This window comes from Grampus griseus, assembly GCF_964374135.1.
Source record: "Grampus griseus genome assembly, chromosome: 15".
Taxonomy (NCBI): Eukaryota; Metazoa; Chordata; class Mammalia; order Artiodactyla; family Delphinidae; genus Grampus; species Grampus griseus.
This window is the reverse complement of record NC_139009.1, coordinates 20,801,870-20,815,724: the sequence shown is the minus strand read 5'-3', so window position 1 is coordinate 20,815,724 and position 13,855 is coordinate 20,801,870. Positions and strand designations below refer to the sequence as shown.

The 13,855-nt window shown below is 52.7% G+C and overlaps 2 protein-coding genes across 2 annotated transcripts; both read left to right on the top strand.

The window, feature by feature from the left end:
• Nucleotides 1-1,682: 1,682 nt before the first annotated feature.
• MPV17 (mitochondrial inner membrane protein MPV17) lies at nucleotides 1,683-11,261 on the top strand. The gene is made up of 8 exons (XM_082672223.1): nucleotides 1,683-1,730; nucleotides 2,140-2,214; nucleotides 8,961-9,076; nucleotides 9,274-9,366; nucleotides 9,451-9,546; nucleotides 9,795-9,827; nucleotides 10,086-10,138; nucleotides 11,127-11,261. Exons 2-8 carry the CDS (start codon nucleotides 2,145-2,147, stop codon nucleotides 11,194-11,196), a joined length of 531 nt encoding a protein of 176 aa, XP_082528349.1. The 5' UTR covers nucleotides 1,683-1,730; nucleotides 2,140-2,144; the 3' UTR covers nucleotides 11,197-11,261.
• Nucleotides 11,262-12,856: 1,595 nt separating this feature from the next.
• Nucleotides 12,857-13,656, top strand: UCN (urocortin). The gene is made up of 2 exons (XM_082672224.1): nucleotides 12,857-12,997; nucleotides 13,259-13,656. Exon 2 carries the CDS (start codon nucleotides 13,272-13,274, stop codon nucleotides 13,650-13,652), a length of 381 nt encoding a protein of 126 aa, XP_082528350.1. The 5' UTR covers nucleotides 12,857-12,997; nucleotides 13,259-13,271; the 3' UTR covers nucleotides 13,653-13,656.
• Nucleotides 13,657-13,855: the final 199 nt, after the last annotated feature.

Sequence of the window (13,855 nt, the reverse complement as noted above, 5' to 3'; positions counted from 1 at the left end):
CACTCCCCTTCCAAACTTTCTTCCTGATATATACTTGATACTATCCATAGGTTCCTGTACTTTTCTGTACTTTTCTTCCTTTGTGCCTTTGCTCACACTATTCCCTCCTCCTGCAGTGTCCTTTTCCACCATCTGCACCTAAGTCCTATTCATTGTTCAAGGCCCCCGCTCAAATTCCACCTCCACCATGGGGCTTCCCAGATTTCTCCAGTAAAAATTATTCTCCCATGCGCTCCCAAGAGAAAAGGAAGGAAAAGAGGTTAAATGAGAGTTTATTAGGCACTTGATCTATTTCAAGTACTTTAGCATATGTTACTTAATTTAACCCTATGAGGTTGGTATTGCCCCATTTTACTTGACAAAGATAAGATTCTGAGAGGTTAAGCAGTCTGAATAAGGCCACATAACTACTGAGTGGTGGTAGACAGTCTGACTTCAGAATACAACTTTCCAACTTAGCACATTTGGTCTCCTATTACTAGTGTAAATTCACTCCTCTAGCATGGTGTTTTGCATATAGAAAGCTTTAGTTAAATGTTTGTGACATCGAATTCTCTTGCCTCCTTACTGTGTTTCTCCAGTTATCTGTTACAGGATTCTCCCTGCCTTAATCATATAGGAATTGAGTAAACGGGGGCTGGAGCTAGCCAGGTAAAGACCCTGAAAGAGTCAGATATGGTTGCCTCCTTAAGTGTGAGCTCCCTAGGGATGATTAAGCAAAGGCTGTCAGCCTTGTGAATGTTTCCACTACCCTAGAAAGGATGTTGCAGTATATTCACAAAATTTTAGAATGTTAGAGCTGGAAAGGGATTAGGAAATCACCTCATCTGTTGGCTTCCTAACAGTTTTAGTTGTGGGCCCTTGTTTAAATGTGGCTTTTTCTAGAAGTATACGTGTATTTTTTAAAAGCTTAGGTAAAGAAGAACCTGTGATACCCCTTCCCCAAACATCTATAAAGCTCTAAAACTGAGGAGCCCAGTTTGAAAAACAAAGTCCAACCTCCTAATTTAACAGATGAGGAACTTCAAGTCTACTGATGACCAAGGCTGCAAACCCGCTAGTTATGAAACTAGTATCTAAACTGGAGATTCTGTAATCCGAATTATTTCCATGGAACAGTCATCTTTACGCAGCATTTCTAAAGGCTACCGTGCACAAAGCATTGAACTAGTTGCTATGAGGACGACAAATACGAACAAGACCCAGTTCCACCCATTCAGGAGCTCACAGTTGAGGCTAGTGAAGAACTTACAGACTTTTTTTTAAAAAAAGTAACACACACGCACGCATTTAACTATGGCTAATAGTTTCCAAACTGTGATTCCTGAGACCGAGAACGACGTCTGGACCTTGGCCAGTTCCGGGATGCGGGAACAGTGAGAGTCTATCCAGGTTAAGAGGCCCGTGCAGCAGGGAGAGAAGGGGCAGAAGCAGACAGAGGTCGGACCCACGTGGGCAGGCGGGCCCCGCACCAAGACTCAGCGCAGACCGAGCCGAGCCCCTCTCCACGGTATTAGTAGCTGAATCCACTCCCATTCCGGCCCTGGATGCAGGGGAAAGCCTAGGGGTCAGCCGAGCGGAAGGGGCGGGATTTGGGGCGGAAGTCCCTCCGCCGCTCAGGTCACGTGGGAGGGGCTGAGCTCGCGCGCTGGTGAGTAGCGAGAGTTCCGCGGTCACCCGCTCAAAGCGCAGCGACTCCGTAGCGGCAGCAGCGTTTGTGACCGTTCCAGGTCCAGGGAGTCAGAGGCCGTTTTTCTGGGGTGGAGTTGGGCTCAGGAAGGATGCGGGGTGGTTCCAACTGAGAGTCTGAATCTGGGGACCGACCAGGCTCTGGGTGAAAGCCAGAGCAAACCTGTCCTCTTGTGTGCCTCGGTCGGGACAGAGGCCCCCCAGATAGACCTGCTTCAGGGCTGGGGGTGGGGTGGCGGGTGGCGGCCACCGATATTCCAGAGCCGCCCACAGCCTTCCTCTCGTCCCCGATTGCCTAAGGGGATCCCTGTGACAGGAAGCTGTCCAGGAAGCCTCTGCCCATTTAGAAGCGGGAGGGGAAGAGGGAGTGGGCACAAGGGAAGGACAAAAGTCTCTTTAACTGTGGAGAGGGGCAGTGGGGGTGACCCCCCTCTCCTCTCGCCTTGACAGAAAGCATGGCACTTTGGCGGGCATACCAGCGGGCTCTGACTGCTCACCCGTGGAAAGTACAGGTCCTGACAGCTGGTAAGTGTCCCTGTGGGACCTAGTGGTACCAGCGCAGGGTGATCTGGGAGGCAGAAGCTCGCTGCACCCCCGCCATCATTATTTGCTTTTATTCAGACCCCTTGAAGGATTGGCTCTCACCCCAGTCTGTTTTGGAGGGAGGGTCCCCAAGGCTGTTCTTAAGGAAAGGGCTATGCATAGATGACCTGGCTATAAAGTAGGATCTGAAAGTCCTCACAAACCTGAGGAGTCATCCCCTTAGGATAAAGAAAGGCATTGCCCCGAGGAGGCCTTAACTTAGAAAATGAACAATAACAAAGGCTCCTTTAACATTTCACAGTGTGCAAAACACTTTCAGCACACATTATCTCATAGGGTCCCCACAAAGGTGGGGACACAAAGTGGGCTAAGATTACTTGGGTCCACATTAGATCACACACCTAATAAGTGCTGGAATCAGACTCTTACCCCAGTTTATTTTTCTTAGTATTGTTCTTATTGTGAAATATATCTTAATACACACAAAAAATGATTAAGATATGTGTGTACCATTGAAATAAAAGTAAACTGAATACTCCTGTATCAGTACCCAGCTTTGAGACCCCTTGAATGCCTGTCCCTAATTCATACATCCTAAGAAATAACCACTTTGCTGAGTTTTGTTTATATCATTCTTTTGCTTTTCTTATAGTTTACTATCTATGGATGTATCCTCAAACAATATACTAATCAAGGATTTATTTTTACTCTAAATCCAGTGATTGAGTAGCGACCTCACAAAGGTAACCCAGTGACTTACCTGTATTTATTTTCATTTCATTTTGCAGATTAGCTAATATGAGAGGAGATGGCACAGAGATAAATTTTATAGGGGGAAGGATTGGAAGGCCTGTGACTATTGGGGCAGCGCGAGAGTGACCAGTTAAGATAAGGTTTTGCCTATGTTTAGAGGAAGGGAACAGGATTCTAATGAGGACCATGGGCTTCTGAGAGGAAGACTGTTAAAAAGGGGTGGGGTGGGGGGATGCTACTGAAAGCCAGGATACAACAGAATTCCTGTTTCTGGAATAGCCCCACATCAGCACTAGGAACTTCATTGAGTGACTGGCCAAGGAGTCTTTTGCTCCTCCCTGGGCCCCTCTCCAGCCTCCTGTGCCCAGCTATCCCCCATCCTGTCCTCAGAGTGTCCGTCAGCCTGCATGACTCACCTGGCTGCGTGTGTGGTGACTCATGCTGTACTGGGTGGCTGTGATGGGAACTGACATGCTGGGCCCTTTGCCCAGCCTCAGATTCCCCCAGGGACCCTAACTGCCAGAAGGAAGTTTCCCCCCTCCCCTTTGTGGCCATCAAGAATAGGGAGGGAAGGATGGTCCTTGTGTTTCCTTACCCAAGGGATCTGCAGCTGACGAAGGCAGGAGCTAGAGCTCCAAGGGGTCCGAGTGCAGATACGTAGCTGAACTGGGGTGCTGGTCTGTCAGTGCTGGAGTGCTGTGGCTCCACACCCCGAGTCTTCCTGAGGCCGTACCAATATCTCAGCCCTGAAGCAACCTCTAGGTAGCACTTTTCTCAGACTTTCCCAGACCTTTCAGACTTTTCCTTCCCTGCTGCTCAGTGTACTCGAATCAAACTAATAAAGGGGGGAGGTGGATTTAGCTCACTGAGCTGTTTTTAGATCCCAGCACAGTAGTTCCTAAGGTCCCATGGCATAGCTCATCACACTGGAAAACAGAATAGAGATTTCAGACTTGGAGTTAGAAGACCAAGGTTTGAATCTCAGAGCCATAGCACTTAGTAGCTGTGTGAATCGGGACAAGAAAATAAACCTCTTTGAGCCTCAGTTTCCTCGTTTAGAATTTGAGTTTAGTTATATGACCTCACAGAGTCAGTGTAGGGATTATCTCTGGAAAGGCTTTAGAAATCAGAAAATGCTCAAGAAACTTAAAGGCTCCAGGAGTTGGCCCTTTGTATGAGTGTTGGCAACCCAAGAACAACAAGCTCTTATTTTTATAGTGGTGCTTGGGTTGGGTTTGTTCCACTAGCCATAAATTTGGAACATGGATAACCATCTAGCCTCGGTTCTCCAAAAAGTAGAGTCTGAAGCTTCTTTGCAGGTACTTTGTTAGGAAGTAATCCATGGTGGGGAGAGAGGGAAGAGGGACAGCCAACAGAAGGGTGCGTTATCAAATGGACACTGCTTAGGGCACATGGCTGCTCAGTCCCTTAAAACTGACTGAGAAGCTCTTTGAAATGCCTCTTAGGACTTTATGGGTGAATAGTCTTTTCTGGAGAAAAGGAGAAACCTTTACCCACCGGCTCCATCCCACGTTGGTCAAAGGTTTGCCACATGGGATGTTGATGCCCGTGCTCTGTGCTCTACCAGGTTGCACAGGCATCATCCCCAGGTAAAGCACCAGTAGCTCAGCCTCAGGTAAGGCACAGGCCTGAGACAAGGACCCATCAGCTGAACTGCAGTGGTGGCTGCAGTAAGAGATAAGAGAATCAAAAAGATCTGATATGGTTCAAAAGAAGTGTCTGGTACACCTATTTTGGGCCAAGCCAGAGTCAGGAACAGGGCAGCCTGGGCAAAGGTCTGCTGTGTGTTCTGCAGAGTCTAAGTCAGCCTTCTCTCATCCTTTCCTGAGGGCCCTTCCAGTCTCCAGGGGGCCCAGTTCCATCCATCTTAGGCCACTCTGGTCCTGCTGTGGAAGCAGCTGAGCTTCTGCAGACACTGGTTTCCCTGCAATCTGAATGTGAGAGCTCAACAGGCATGAGAGACCATCCAGTCCAGCCCCTGATACTACAGAGAAGGAAACTGAGGCACGAGGGAGGAGTGATATGCATGAGGTTTCATGGTCAGTGGTGGAGCTGGCATTAGAACCTGGGGCACTTCCCAATGCACTGCCCTGCAATTGAGACACCTGGGACCTCAGAATGCTGAGTATAGTTCCAGCTGGTCTGGGCTTAGGTACCTGACAAGCTGCAGAACCCTGCATTTTGTCTTACTTTCTAGCAGTGGGAAGGGTTCAGGCCAGGAGTGGGGAGAGCACTCCCACGGACCCCAGAGGAGGTGCTCCCCTGTCACTGCTGGGCTTCAGCTCCCTCCACGCTCCGCCAGACCAAGCCCCTACCCCAGGCGGCTATTTAATTATTGGAGACTTCTGGAGAGGAATGAGACAGCACCCTGGCCCCCTGCCAGCAGCTACACCTGCCGACCCAGGCCTCCCATAGTCAAGGACAGTTTCCTCTCCTCATTCCAACCTCCTGCCCCTCAGTTTTCTCATCTTCCATTAATACTTTGGTTTCTTGCATCTAAGACTCAACTCACAAAAGCCAGGAGAGGAACAAAATAGGGGAAGTAGAGAACTTACCCCCACCCATGCCTAGGATGAGGGCATGCAAGTTGGGGCTTTTCCACTAGCGGGCAGAAGGTGGTCCCAAATAGATCTGTGCTCAGATGCAGGCACTCCCCAACCCCTACCCCCCGCCCCACTCTGCTGAATCTGGTGGCGAGTGACGGCATGAGAACTGGCACCTACCCAGGGGCATGATGTCACACCCACGCCAGCGTCTGCCCGCTGGGCTCTGCGCCCAGCCTGGCATTGGGGCATCGCCGCCCGGCAGCCCCTTGTCCTGCCCCATCGGGGCTCAGGCATTATGTCTCGGCAGGCCTGTAGTCCCAACGCCCTGGAAACAAGTCCAAGGAAAGGGGAGCCAGAGCACTGGAGGGTCCAGGTCAACCAAATACGTCCAAGAGGACTCCCAGAGCCTAGGACGGTTGGGGTCTGTTTGGGCTCTGGGTTGGGGAAGGTGGGATGAGGAATCTGGATGTCAGCCCTTCCTGCTCAATCACTCTGACCAAAAAAGGCCTTGCTCTGTGCTTAGACCAAAGCCTTAGAGCTCCCTGGAGCTGCTGCAGGCCCACGGGGCCTCATGATCTGTGTTCCTCCAGATGAGGAACTGGGCATGGTTCTGTCTGAAATGGACAGAACTGGCAGGGCTACAGGCTACACACCACCTGCTCACTCCTGCTGCTTGGTTGTCTCTCAGGCCTGATGGGCATGGTTTGGGGGCCTGGAATCCGTCTTTCTCAAAGGCTGCAGGGTTGCAGGACTGTGGGACTGCATGTCAGGGACTTTGCTTTTCACTCCTGCTCTGCCTTTAGCTTGTGTGACTGTTGGTAAGCCGTGAAGAGTGAAAACACCCCTCTCTTTGTGACTGTTTCCTTCCCAAGAATATTGCTGCTTGCCCTCCCCACAAGGTGACAAGGAACAGAGGTGGTCACATTCTGGGGAGTGAAAGACAGAGAGGAAGTGCGTTAGTCCAGGAAGTGTCTTTGATATGCAAGCCTTTGGGGCCTTGTTTGGGCAGGAACCCCCCATGAGTAGCAGCCACAGGAGCTTCTTGGTGCCCACTGGCCCCTGAGCCCAGGTCTCAGCCTCTGCTGGGGATTCCCTGGCCTCCTGTACCCCCTTGAGAGAAGGCCTGGTTTGAGGCTCCACTCCTTAGCAAGTCACCTCATCTCTCAAAGACATTAAATGGGGGTGTGACCTCTACCTTCCAGACCTTTTGTGAGGATTAAATGTATGAGAGCCCTTTTGTATACTGTAAACATCTTGCCAAATGTCAAACTGTTAGTCCCTTCATTTAAGCAGTGACTGTCTTTCTGTTCCCCCTTCCCCAGGCCTCGTCAGGGTCACTCTTCCCTTGTGCATGGCCACAACAGCTCCCTCTCCTCCCTGGGCACGCAGCTGGTGACCCCAAGTTGTTAGGGAGAGGGGATAGGGTGTTCAGTGCCAATTGTGGAGGGGGAGCGAGCCTTCAGCCCCACTGCTCCTCACACCTTGAGCCTGGGTGCATCCTTTGGGCTACACTTGGCGTCCTCTGTGCCCTTCCCAGGGCAGTCTTGTTGTCTGGGTGGTACCTCTGACATTTCTCCCAGTTTATTTTCTGAGCACCTGCCAGGCTCGGTATGGTGGGGGATAAGAGAACAAAGACGTCTAGGATTCTGTCCTTGCCCTCTGGGAGGCCATGTCTAGCCATGTTCTGGGAAGGGCCTCCACCACTTTGGGAGTTTCAGGGAGAGGAGAGGCAGGCCTCCCTTGGTGGGTGTGCTGGGGGTCCCAGCAGCTGAGGCCAGCAGCCTAGGTCACCTGTGGGTGCCCCAGCCCGACCCCAGCTCTCAGCCTTACTCAGCTGCCTCTGACGAGGCTGCACAGGGGCAGGGCTGTGCAGGGGTGCGGGCGAAGAGCAATGAGTGTGCAGCCGGCACGGACGTCAGAGCCAGCTCCGGGCCAAGGATGAGGATGTGTTTGCCCAGTGCTAATTGAGGGCACAGGGACAGTGGTGACTATGGGGCTGGAGGGGACTCTCATTACTCACTGTGATGGACAGGCAAGCAGAAGGTCATACAGTCACTCCCAAGTGGCCCTAGTAGAAGTGTGTGTTTGCTAGAAACCATCACACCACCATCACTGACGGGGGCTCTGTAAACAGTGATGGTTTCTTTTTTTTTTTTTTGGCTGCGTTGGGTCTTCGTTGCTGCACGCGGGCTTTCTCTAGTTGCGGCGAGCAGGGGCTACTCTTCGTTGCGGTGCACGGGCTTCTCATCGCAGTGGCTTCTCTTGTTGCGGAGCACGGGCTCTAGGCACGCGGGCTTCAGTAGTTGTGGCACGCGGGCTCTAGAGCGCAGGCTCAGTAGTTGTGGCTCGTGGACTCTAGAGCGCAGGCTCAGTAGTTGTGGCGCACGGGCTTAGTTGCTCCACGGCATGTGGGATCTTCCCGGACCAGGGCTCAAACCTGTGTCCCCTGCATTGGCAGGCGGATTCTTAACCACTGCGCCACCAGCCAGGGAAGCCCAAACAGTGATGGTTTCTGTCTTGGTTTCTGGGTGTGGGTGTCCTACTAGTGCTACTTGGAGCTGGGTGTCTGTGCAAGTGAGGGGAGGGGAAGCGGGTGCAAAGACCTGGGGAGAAATGGCCTTAATACCTGTTGGCAGCTCAGTCTGAGGCTGTGAATGGGAAGTCTGGGTGTACCTGACTGTGCTGGGAGGTGTCAGGATCCTTCCTTGCAGGAACTCGTAGCAGCTCAGCCAGGCATCCTCCTGCCTGGGACCATTTGAACACTTATGTTTTAGAGTTATTCTTGCTGTTCTCCACAAACAGAGATCCCAAAACCAAGGTGAAGACATTGGCCAGGGCCTTGCCTTCGGCTGGGGGGAGAAACAACCCCAGGATCCCTTAGCGTTCTGCACATGATCTATTCATAGTAAGGCGTCCTGGAAAGAACACTGTCTAGGAAATCAAGCCACCTGGTCCTTGGCCTTGGCTCTACCACTTACTGGTTATGTGAGATCTTGGACCTTCGTTTCCATCCATAACTCTAGAGTAAGGGGTTTGCACAAAAACATCTGGAAGGCCTTTCCAATTCCGACAGTCAGTGCATCTCAGCCCCTGGCACCTCAGATTCTCCTTCCCCTACCTGCGGTTTCTGAGTCCAACTTTCCTTCATTGCTCAGTGCAGTGTTCTTGGGCCCTGGCCTGCTCAAGGCTGCTCATCCCAGTTTCTAACAGGACACATATTAAATATCACCACCCTTGGGGAGGTGTTACCATCCTTGAAGCAGCAGGAAAGACTGGCCATTTGCCCCAGAATGAAACCCCTGGCCTCAGAGTGCCAGAGCCTCATTCAGTGAGCAGACTTACCTCCCTCCTTGGGATGGCAGCTTGTCCCTGGGAGGTGTCCTGACAACACCTGTGTACCCTGCACAGGGTCTCTGATGGGCCTGGGTGATGTTATCTCACAGCAGCTGGTGGAGAGGCGAGGTCTGCAGGCACACAAGACTGGCCGGACCCTGACCATGGTCTCCGTGGGCTGTGGCTTTGTGGTAAGTTCTGCCCACAGCAGGGCTGCCGGTGGATTGGACAGTGGTTTCAGTTCCCTGTCATCCTTTAGTTTCCCTTGGACCCTCTCACATCTAAGCCAGCCTTGAGTGTCTGCTCCCCCTGGGGGAGGAGCTTTGTGATGTAAAGGCCTAATGCTCCCCTCTGCATCCCTGCTCCCCTCTTTGGGGGTTACTTTCAGGGCCCTGTAGTAGGAGGCTGGTACAAGGTTTTGGACCGGCTCATCCCTGGCACCACCAAGGTGGATGCACTAAAGAAGATGCTGTTGGATCAGGTGAGCACAAGGAAAGGGAGTTGGGGAGGGTGAGCTGTGTCAAGGGAGGGCAGGGGTTTAGGTGCTTTAATTTCTCTTCCCTAGGGGGGCTTTGCCCCATGTTTTCTGGGCTGTTTCCTCTCACTGGTAGGGACACTCAATGGACTGTCAGCCCAGGACAATTGGGCCAAACTCCAGCAGGTGAGCTGGGCAGGTGTGGGGATGATTTCTGGATGGCAGGCCGGCAGGCCCAGGGGAATGAGGCAGGCTTCATGGGGATGGGAAGGGTGGAGGTGCAGGCAGAGCCCCAGCTCTGGAGGAGAGGAGCTGAGGGGCAGTGGTGCAGGGGTGTCTTCTCTGAGCAGAAGTCTCTATGTGATACTCAGATCAGGAGGTCTGAGCTACCTGGAAATGCAAATGTTCACTTGTTCCTTCTCTTGTCTCCTCAGGATTATCCTGATGCTCTCATCACCAACTACTATGTAAGAGCTGACACCTCAGCTGCCTCTTCTTCTTTCTTGAGTCCAGAAGTGCCAGGGACTGGGGGTCCTCCTGACACAGAAATCCCTCAGTTGGGATTACTCTCTCATTCCCACATGGGCACCATACTCAGGGAAGCACTCACCCAGTTGTGCAACGTATTCTTGTCTGTAGAGGCTGGAGGCAGACCAGGCAAGGCAGGGAGTCAGGGGTCAGGTGATGGAGGCAGCCCACCAACCTTTACCTTCTCTTTGTTGTAGCTCTGGCCTGCTGTGCAGTTAGCCAACTTCTACCTGGTCCCTCTTCATTACAGGTATGACAGATCCCCACACCACCCTTCAAGGAAGATGCACATTATGAACGGTTGGAGACAAAGTGATTCTCATTTTAACCTTGAACTACCTTAGACCCCCCAGAACACTCTGCCCTGGTCAGAGCTCCTCAGACTCCTGAGCATTTTATTACAGAGCATCCCAGAGTGTCTGCCCGCTGACTTCTTTCATCTTCCTAGGGAGGATCTTGCTCCACAGTCCTTGTCTCCATCCCACCTGGGCTCTCTACCTTTGATGGCATGTCTGCAGGGGCAGGGCTACAGCCTAGGTTAGGCAGAAAGGTAGACCAAAGAGACAAGTAGGAACGTGGTCAGGTTAGTCCACTGCAAAATATTATTTTATCCTAGATAATAAAGGTAGTTGCTGAAATCTCAGTAAAAATATATAGTGCAACCAAGATGAGTGGTTAAAATTATTGGAGGTGTGGGGGCTTTGGGAACAGGGAAAAACATGAAACTCTTCAGAGGGGACAGGCTCAAAATGGACATGAGTAGCACAGCTAAAAGGAGTATAGACTTATGAACTAAATGAAACTTTAGGGTCCTTGCAGTGCTCTTTGGAACTAGAGCAAGGTATGTTTAAAATAAAGAGAAGGAGGTGCTGCTTTATATGGCAGGCAGCACATTTTTCGGAAGATGAGATCTCAGCTGTACAAGACGGACAGATGTGTATTTAGAAGGAGCCTGGACAGGAGTACGAATAATGGAGCCATGCATGGCGAGATGGCGGCTGAGGGGGGGTTAACTTTGGAGCTTTTGTCCAGGAGACAGAGCTCTGGGCTGGCACCAGAACCCGAGCTGGTTTTCCTCTCGTCTGAGCCACACATCCCTCCGTGGGGGCTGAAGGAAGGAGAGCTAAATCTGGGCATTCTTGGAAATAATCCCCTTTATCCCACTGTACTTTCCCATCTCTCCCTGCTTGCTTGTCCTTGTTCTGCTTCTTCTTCACGGTACCATCCCTGTTCCTTAGGTTGGCTGTCGTCCAGTGTGTTGCTGTTATCTGGAACTCCTACCTGTCCTGGAAGGCACATCGGCTCTAAGTCTGCCTCACTCCATCATTTCAAGCTTGCAGTGATGCAGCTTGACCCTGGAAGGGTCAAACCACCTCCTCAAAGTGGGCACATTGGTTTTCACAGGGTTTGGTGGCTGGTCAGAACTTAATGGGGTTAGCACTCTGAAGTGGCCTGTTTCACTCTAAAATGTAACCTGACTCCTACTGAAATCACTAAAACCTTTATAATGGTCTTATACCCACCACATAGTAGGCACTCCATAAATACTTGTTGAACCATATGATTTTGTCACCTTCAGTTTACACTCATATCCCGGCAAGTACCACTCATCCCCACTCTTCATAGACACATCTGGTTTTCTAACCCTTCCCAGCCCTAGTCTAGCTCCAATTTTGGGGGAGCCCCTCAAGCTCTTTGTATGGTGCCTCCATAAATATATTTCTAAATAGGTAAAATCTGGAACTTGCAGAGGCAATGAGTAAGACCCAGCAGAAACCGACTGCGGAGTCCCGTTTTCTAGAGTTTGGAGAGAGCCTGGAGATGACTAAGCCCAATCTTTTACAGATGAGGACACTGAGGTCCACAGAGGTGAGGTGCCCTGTCCACACCATGAGTTACAGGCAGAGTAGAAACTTGAACCCACATGCTATAGTTTGAATGTTTGTATACTCCCCAATTTATATGATGAAAACCTGATGCCCAAGGTGATGGTATTAGGAGGTGGGGCCTTTGGGAAGTGATTAGGTCATGAGGGCAGAGTGCTCATGGGATCAGTACACTCACAAAAGAGGCCATGTGATGAGACAGCAAGAGGCGCCATCTGTGAGCCAGAAAGCAGGTCCTCACCAGACACCAAACCTACTGGCACCCTGGTCTTGGACTTCCCAGCCTCCACAACTGTGAGAAATAAATGTCTTGTTTATAAACCACCCAGTTTATGGTATTGTTGTTGTAGCAGCTCAAACACTTAAGACCAAGTTTCCTTACTTCCTACCCAGTGATCTTAACCTGGAGGTCAAAGATAAAGTAATACTGCTGCTGTGATTCCCAGGGGAAAAATTAACTTGGCTAAACTCCTGCTTTGGGGCAAACCTATAAGCAGATGGACCAGCCTTTTGTTGTCTGAAAGCACCCTGACCAGAGGCCCTCTTTTTTATGGTGCCTCAGTCAGACAGCCCTAGAATTTAGATCCTGGGGCTAGAATGACATCAAAAGTCCTGGCAGCTTAAGCTGCCTCAGACGCCTCTTGGGTGGGCACCATGATGGTAGCTGAGTGCCAGCAGTGCTGTCCTGATTGTCTCCATTTACAGAACTGATAGCTGGGGCAAGGGACTGGGTCTGAGCAGGACAGCGTTCTCCAGAGGCCTCTGGCCCCTTCTGGAGGCTGAGGACAAGGTCAGCACCATGGACAGCCCCCGCGGTCCAGTCTTCCTTTCAAGTGTCAGAGAAGACTGCAGATCTGGACTAGTCTGGTCTGGGGACAGGCCCCCTGGTCACTGCTGGCTGTTCTAAACAGGTGAAGGACTCTCATGGCTGGAGCAGTCTTTACTCCCCAACAGGCTTCTCCCTCTCTTGAGCCAGGTGTCACTTCCAGAGACGCGCCCCACGGGGTCTCGCAGCTGCAAGGGTCGGACTCGGAGCTGCGGCCGTCATTGCTCTACAATCAGTGCATGTTCCTCGCTGACGTCAGCCGGAGCTGTCCTGGCGCTATATAAGGCTGGCAGCAGTCCCGGGACAGACCCCGTGTTCCCCAAGGCGCCCTCAGCCCGCCCCGAGGGACCGAGACGGGAGCTCCTTCCTGCAGGGTACAGACGCTCTCCGGCAAACTGTGAGTGGCTCTCAGCGTCCGCCCAGACTCCCTCAGCACCGGGACTGCGCTCAGCTCACCCACCGCGACCCGCCAAGAGGGAGGGAGGGAGAAAAGGGTGGCACAGGACTGGGCAGCGGCTGGGGCTGGAGGGAAGGCTGTGGGCACCGGGCAGCAGTCGCAGGGGCCCGACAGGGGCGCTGGAAGTGCGCGGGAAGGAGAGTGGCTCCCCCTGCGACTGCCCCTGGCGCGCCTCACCCTGCGCTGCGCCTGTGTGTCCAGGGCCGGTGGTACCATGAGGCCGGCGGGACGCGCGGCGCTGCTGGCGGCGCTGCTGCTCCTGGCACAGCTGCGCCCGGGGAGCAGCCAGTGGAGCCCGGAGGCGGCGGCGGCCGGGGTCCAGGACCCAAGTCTGCGCTGGAGCCCTGGGACACGGAACCACGGTGGAGGGGCCCGCGCGCTCCTCTTGCTGCTGGCGGAGCGCTTCCCGCGCCGCGCGGGACAGGGCCGATGGGGATCCGCGATCACAGGCGAGCGGCCGCGACGGGACGACCCTCCGCTGTCCATTGACCTCACCTTCCACCTGCTACGGACCCTGCTGGAGCTGGCGCGGACGCAGAGCCAGAGGGAGCGCGCCGAGCAGAACCGCATCATATTCGACTCGGTGGGCAAGTGATCGGCGGGGTCTGGGGCCCCGAAAATCTCGACCCCCACCCCCACCCCCGGGCTGAGACGTGCGCGACAGGAACTGACCCAGTCCCGCGGGGCTAGAGCGGCCTAGGGATACCCTGAGCACTCTCCGCATTACTAGTTTTTAATAAAAGTGCCGAAGAGCCGTTGGCCTCTGCTGCGGGGCGCGGGGAACCACAGCAGGGTGTA

Coding starts and splice junctions, on each gene's coding strand:
- MPV17 (XM_082672223.1), top strand. CDS start 2,145: ATGGCACTTTGGCGGGCATACCAGCGGGCTCTGACTGCTCACCCGTGG. Junction 9,367..9,450: donor AGAAGATGCTGTTGGATCAG/GTGAGCACAAGG, acceptor TCTCTTCCCTAG/GGGGGCTTTGCCCCATGTTT. Junction 9,547..9,794: donor ATTGGGCCAAACTCCAGCAG/GTGAGCTGGGCA, acceptor TTGTCTCCTCAG/GATTATCCTGATGCTCTCAT.
- UCN (XM_082672224.1), top strand. CDS start 13,272: ATGAGGCCGGCGGGACGCGCGGCGCTGCTGGCGGCGCTGCTGCTCCTG.